At 35.8% G+C, this 7,228-nt stretch overlaps 1 protein-coding gene across 1 annotated transcript; it reads left to right on the forward strand.

The window, feature by feature from the left end:
• The first annotated feature begins 597 nt into the window (after positions 1 to 597).
• LOC133670490 (malonyl-CoA:anthocyanidin 5-O-glucoside-6''-O-malonyltransferase-like) lies at positions 598 to 2,194 on the forward strand. Its single transcript, XM_062090993.1, has one exon. It carries the CDS (start codon positions 626 to 628, stop codon positions 2,147 to 2,149), a length of 1,524 nt encoding a protein of 507 aa, XP_061946977.1. The 5' UTR covers positions 598 to 625; the 3' UTR covers positions 2,150 to 2,194.
• The last annotated feature ends 5,034 nt before the right edge of the window (positions 2,195 to 7,228 follow it).

The raw sequence follows: 7,228 nt of genomic DNA on the forward strand, positions 1-7,228 counted from the left end.
GCCAATTAAAAAAAGGACCCAAAAATTGACCCGAGTTAACTCGATTTAACTTGTTAAACCCGTAATTCGGGTCATGAGATCGAGATAACCAATAGAAAGCAAATTGAAATAAATTATAAAACTCAGTTCTCAATCAACTTAATGTTGAAAAATAAAATTGAAAAAAAATAATTAAAAAAATGACAAAAAACGACTCAGGTCAACTGAGATTAACTCTCCAAACTCGTAACCCAAGTAAAGAGATGATGATAACTTTATAGAAAGTAGTCCGAAAAAAAATCATGAAACCTAATTATCAATAAACTCAATGTTGAAGTATAAATTTTTTTTAAAAATCAATTAAAAAGAGGAAAAAAAACTCGAGTCTATCAAGTTAACATAACAAACTCGTGATCTGAGTTATGAATTTAAGATAACCTCATAAAAAAATTAAAAAATAATTATGAAGCACAATCTCAAATAAAAATAAATGAATGATAAAATTATTTTTTAAAATATATATATATATATATATATATATATATATATAAACAATATGAAGAGTCCTCCTCTAGTTTTTTTTTATCAGAATGCTACGTGATGCACGAGGACGCGCATGTTGTTTGGGCCATCACTTTTATCAATAATGGCAATGGTTGATATATCCTTGGTAGCCATTGAAGCAATCAAAAGAAGCATAGCTCAAGTAAAAACACATTGTCTGTCTGTGTCTCTCTCTCCATACTTCATGGCATCGCCCAGCTTAGTAAGAATATTAGAGATCTGTAAGGTGACTCCGGCCTTAGATTCTGTTGACGCTGCAAAAGAATTCTCACTTCCTCTCACCTATTTTGACATAACTTGGTTCAAATTCCCTCCAGCCGAGTGCCTATATTTCTTTAAACTCAATGAGTCATCAAGTAGACCCAGCATATTTCACTCACAAATTTTGCCTGCACTTAAACACTCACTCTCACAAACCCTCGGTCGCTTTGTTCCTCTCGCTGGCCACCTCACTTGGCCAGCCAACTCATCCAAACCCGTAATTGTTTATGCTCTGAATGATGCTCTGTCACTCAGAGTTGCTGAGTCTAATGCTAGTTTTGATCGCTTCATTGGAAATGAAATTCGTGAAGCTGATGAGTCACATCCTTATATACCTGAGTTGTATGTAACAAACATGATTGCTTCATTACTCGCTCTACAAATTACTTTCTTCCCCCGTAAAGGTTTCTCTATTGGCATGGCCATACACCATGCCATGCTTGATGGAAAAAGCGTATCTATGTTCCTCAATACATGGGCTTATTTATGTAAACACAACCAGAACGAAAAGAGTCTCCTTTTATTGCCTGAATTAAGGCCATCTTTTGACAGGACTGGTCTCCAAGACTCATTCGGGCTCGAGTCAGTGTACTTGAAGCAGTGGGAAGCCACGATCATTCCAGTTTCGGAATTGAACTCACGAAGCTTGAAATTAATGCCATATCTTGGAGTGCCAAGCAACTTGCTTCGTGCAACCTTTCGTTTGCCTCGTGAAGCTATTAATGAGCTTAAAGAAAGTGTACAGCGCTACCACCAAGCAGGATTAAACCCTGGAAAGCAGCTTCATCTCTCAACGTACGTGATTACATGTGCTTATGTATCAGTTTGTCTGGTGAAAGCTAGAGGAGGAGATGATAACAGGAAGGTTTATTATGTGTGTTCAGTGGATTGTAGAAGCCGCTTAGAGCCTCCACTTCCACAAAATTATTTTGGTAATTGTGTTGCTGTCCATCACATGGCTGCAGAAGCAAAGGCTTTTATGGAGGAAAATGGGGTTGCTATTGTAGCAGAGAAGCTTAGTGATTTGATAAATGGCTTGGAGAACGGACTTTTTCAAGGCGCAAAGGAGAGGCTTGTTATGTTGAGAGGGTTGGGACAAGAAGTGCAGAAGTTCGGGGTTGCTGGATCAACACGGCTTGGGTTTTACGGGTTGGATTTTGGGTGGGGAAATGTTGAGAAGGCTGAGATCACATCCATAGATAGAACTAGAGGTTTCTCAATGATGGAGTTTGGAGATGTTTCAAGTGGAGGGACTGAAGTTGGAGTTGTTTTGGTGAGGCAAGAAATGGAACGTTTTGCTTCTCTGTTTGTCAATGGCCTAAAAGCTCTTCAATCCAGACTGTAATAACTCAGTTCAACAAAAATATGAACAGCATGGATTGACTTGTAAGATTGCTTTTTGTATTTTAAATTTTAGCTTGTGTTCTTGGATCTTTAGATGCCAGAACCTTTTGATTACGACTAAATGGCTGAAAATTCTACATTGCCTTGCTTATGAAGTCTTTATTTTCTAAAATGAAATGGGCAGGGAAATTTTAATGTGGTGTGCTATAACACAATTATTTCTTAAATTCTTCGCCGTTCAAAGAAAAGAAAAAACCAAAACTGGAAGCCATTGTTACCGGCTACGGTAATAAATTAAACAATTTCGTAGCTAAACTTGAGAGGTATATGGATTTGCAGTATTTAGATCAAGAAAAAGTTTGAAATTAATGTTAAATAGATGTTGAAAAATGAATTTTGAGAGTATATTTCAGCTAGGCGATTTTGAGTAGTATGTAGATGCGTTTTCTTTTAACTAAAAACGCCATTTTAGTAATGGCCGGTTGAGTTTCACCGGAATCGAACAACAGTACTGCTCGATATAACGATTAAGAAGACAAATCATTGAAAGAGGTGCTGTCTGCGTTCTTAATTTTCAAAATACTACTTTTGTCAACTTTATGAGAAAAAGAAAGATGCTACAAGCCAGTATGTCTCAGTTCTTTCCCTTTAAACAGATTGAAAGACATAATTTTACTTCCTTTTTTAATAATACAGACATAGAACTTAGACAAGAAGCCTAAATCTGTTTACTTTTTTTTTTAATCTAATGTTTCAATAATAATAAAATTAAATAAAAAATCTATATACGCACAGACTAGAAAACTATAAAATGGGAGATGGGAGATGGTTTCCTGCCAGGCTTCGAACTTTGGTTAGTTTTATGTTTAGAAATATATTAAAATAATATTTTTTAAATTTATTTTTAATAATAATATATTAAAATAATCTAAAAATATAAAAAAATTAATTTTAAACTAAAAAAATTTAATTTCTTTCAAAAACATTATACAACCTTAATTCTAATCATGGTGTAAATCATCTTTTAGAGCCAAACCTTCTGAAAGGAAGCTCATAAAAAAACTTCGTTGACAAGGTCTGTTACTCCAGCTTTTTGGGGTCTTTCCCAGCCTAAACTTCCGCTGGGTTCTTCACCATCAGAACTCCCTTTGGGCGTTTTCTCTGCTTCAGTCTGTAGTTTCCACTTCAACATGGTGAGCTAAGGCCTTGTATTGATTCAGATGGTCCGATCGATCGGTTTGCTTGGATTGAAGTTATTGATTTGCCAATGGAATACCACCACAATCAACAAATTTCTTGCTGTATATGGCAGAATTATTGGTTTTGACAAGTCAGTTCAGAGTTTAGCAGCTTTGATCATATCAATTTCTTAATTGGTACACGAGACCACAGATTCAATAAGGAGCACATTCTAATCAGGTTAAGTGGGGAGGATTATCGTATTACTTTGTAGGAACTTTACCGACAGCATCACGTAGTATTCGAAGCTATTGAATACAGTATGGGGGCTTTTGATCCGATGTTGCAGATGGATATACCTGTGTCCGATACCAGTACAGAACATCCTTCTGATGCAGGCAACATTGATGATGTTGGACGTGCAACTGACATGGAAACAAGTGCAGACCCCTTGATTGTTGGCATAATGGATGGGATTCACAATTCTGTTCTGCGCCTATTTCTGATGATATTTTGTTTCCTGAAATATTGGAGATCACTCCTACTCAACCCCTTCTCTATTCAAATCACTCGCCTGGTTCAGGATCCAAACAGCAGGGTCAAGGTTGCCGGAGTCCATCTCACAAGGCTGATATCAGCCCAGCTCGTGACGGAAGCCAATAGTCAGGAATTCCTCTCAGCCCTCTGTTATCAGAGAAAAACATTCCCCTGTACATATATCTTCCACGCTACATGAAGCAGAGTGTCACGCCAAGCATCACACTAACTTCCACCCCATGGTTTTACGGAAAAGAAAGGCCAAAATTAAACTCATTACTTCTACTGGTAGTCTACAGCCAGCAATGGCTGAATAAGATGAAAGCTTGTCCAGCTCCATGGATTCTTGCATTCGGCAAGGCAACATTCGTAACACTCAACCAAATCTGCAGCTGTTACTTCAGACAATGGCAAAGAATATGAGGTGGAGCCTTGGAGGGTATGTTACAAGCTGGGAAGACTCTGGGTGTTAGGAATACACTGACTTGATGATTTTTACAGAATACATTGGGCGGCATTTAGATAGAGAGATTGGTGATTGGGCAGCATATTAGTGGCTGCAGATCTGAATCTGTCTTTGTAAGGTTTTCTGAACTTTTACTATGCAGATTTTCAGTTTAGAATTGTTGTGGGCTGGGCATGTCCGCCAAATGTTCTTCAATCAGGAAGATGCTATTGCAGAATACCATTGATGTTTGTTTTATTCTGGAAACCAAGAAGAGATCATGTACAAGTTTACAATCGATTCCATTAATAGTGCTGGTGGAATCCTAGTAATGTGGAATGACAAACCATTTAAGGTAGACTCCATTGAGTACAGTGGGAAATGGATATCAGTTTTTGGGACACTTGTTCTAACTAATTTTTCACATGCAGTAGTAGGAGTTTATAAGTGCAGGCAGCCTTTGCAGTGACTTTGTTTTTAGTTGGGGATTTCATTGAAATATTGCATCATTGTGATAAAAGCAGTAAATACCTGAATCTGCTTGGCTCAAAGGAATTTAGCAAGTACTTCATTAGAGATTGTAACTTACCATAGTATTCTTTAATTGTTCATCAATAAACTCGATTTTGAGGATCGATGAGCTGTATTTATAGAGCTTTTACAAATCCAAATTGTCATCTAAAATTTTCAGGGCTAACGCTCATTCGTTATCTCATAGGCTTGTCAGACCACCGTCAACTGTTGTTGGAATTGCAACAGTAAGACTAGGGATGGAGACCATTTTAGTTTCTCAACTATTGGATTAAGCACCTGCTCTTTAGAGAAACTCCTACAGTTCTGGGCTGAGGCATGTTCTGAGCATGCTGACAGGTTCAATTTAGTAAGGAAGATCAATTATTTGGCATCTACAATTCGAAAATGGAACAAAACTGCATTTGACAATCAAAATGAGAGGCTGCTGCATATTCAAAATCATCTTCAACAACTGGTAAAGAAAGAGCATCATTCTCTAACTCAGCAAGAGATCACTGACTGACATAGCCTAAACTCTGAGCATTGGACAATAACTAAATATGTTGAAGCCATTTGAAGGCAGAAGTCTCGAAAGACTTGGTGTAAATTGGGAGATAGAAACACAAAATTCTTACAGCCAATATTAGAAGGGGAAGAAACAATATTACAAAGATTCTTTACAAAAAGGGCCACACACTCTACACCACATGAAATAAAGGTTGTTGCTATTACTTATTTCTTAAATGTGTTCTAATAACCAGATTCTACAAGGCCAAGGATGGGTTCGACAAACTTTTTCTGCTCGAGCTATTGAGCTGGAACAACCAATAACTATGGATAAAGTGAAAAAAACAGTGTTGGATTGTGATGGCTCAAAAGCAGCGGGCCCGATAGATTCACATTTAGTTTCTGCAAAACAGCTTAGCTACTGATTGAGAATGAGATATTTGACATGGTGTTTGAATTTTTCAGAATAAAAAAAATTACCCAAGGATATCAACACTTTCTGTGTTACACTGGTGCCTAAAAGCACACACCCAACAAAATTCTTGGAGTAGTTTGATTCATGGTTTGTACAAAATTGTTGGGAAATTGCTATCATCCAGGTTACATATTGTCATGACAACTCTTATCAGTCCTCATCAGCCTTTCATACCGGGAAGATAAATTTTGGATTGCTTCATGATAACTAATGAAGTTATTCATGGTATCAAGGGAGGTTATCAAAATAGGTTTCTACTGATTTTGTTAATTGGACGTACTTGGAAAAAGTAATGTTGTAACTTCCCGAGTTTTCACAAGCAAATTAAGAGAGGAAAAATAACACTCCCACTAAAAATATGGCATTTTTCTATCTCTGTCAAAAAAATTTGGGACAATTTCCCCTGTTTTTAAGCATATCAAATTATCTATATCTTCACATTTATATATCACGGTAATCACTATTATTAAGATCCGGTCCAATTATCCTGAATTGTATCTCATCTTATTACAATATAATATGATATATTTTTAAATATTCATGAATTATATACAATGCAAATTAGAATTTAATGAACTCATAATCTATAAGAAACATTTTTCTAAAGAATATAGGAAATACTAATATTTGAATACAAACACATACATATAAAGTTTTATCTATATTTCTATGGATTTAAAAAGAGATTCATTAACCATCTAGGTGATGACCAAGTGGTAAAAGCTTGGGACCAAGAGGTTTGCTCTCTCTATGATTTCAGGTTCAAACCCTGTGGTTGCTCATATAATAACCACTGGAGGCTTACATGGTCGTTAACTTCAGGGCCCGTGAGATTAGTCGAGGTACGCGCAAGCTGGCCCGGACACCTACATTAAACTAAAAAAAAAAAAGATTCATAAACTTAACAAAACAAATACAAGTTAATGATAATGTTATTACCAAGTCCAAGATAAAATATCAAAATCCTAATACATGTCCACTTAACATCTACTATTTACAATATCCATAATTATATTAAAAAGTAGCATGATAAAATCTATTAATCAACCTCGACATGAGAGGAACTTAACAATTAGATTATTTCATCATGTTAGGCTATAATACAATAATTAATTAATCATTTAACTTATTAGTCATTCCAGATAATAAATTAAATTTCTCATTTGAAGCTTACGTGTGCTTCATACTTTAACTTCTAGATGAATTCAATATTCTAGTAATTATGCCATATTAATTGTTAAAGAACCATCTCACCCAATAGTTTAAGCTATTTGGTGAGGTCCCATGATATGATTTATATTATTTTCTAACACATCCTCTTAAGTGAAAGCCCTTTGAGCTTGAAACTTACACATGCCTACATTACTTTGTGTTTAATTTTTATCAAATAAATAGAGATGATGAGATTCAAACTCGTGACCGCT

The sequence above is a fragment of the Populus nigra genome, chromosome 13, assembly GCF_951802175.1.
Source record: "Populus nigra chromosome 13, ddPopNigr1.1, whole genome shotgun sequence".
Classification (NCBI taxonomy): Eukaryota; Viridiplantae; Streptophyta; class Magnoliopsida; order Malpighiales; family Salicaceae; genus Populus; species Populus nigra.

Bases quoted from the DNA above. Each gene is read 5' to 3' on its own strand.
- LOC133670490 (XM_062090993.1), top strand. From the start codon at position 626: ATGGCAATGGTTGATATATCCTTGGTAGCCATTGAAGCAATCAAAAGA.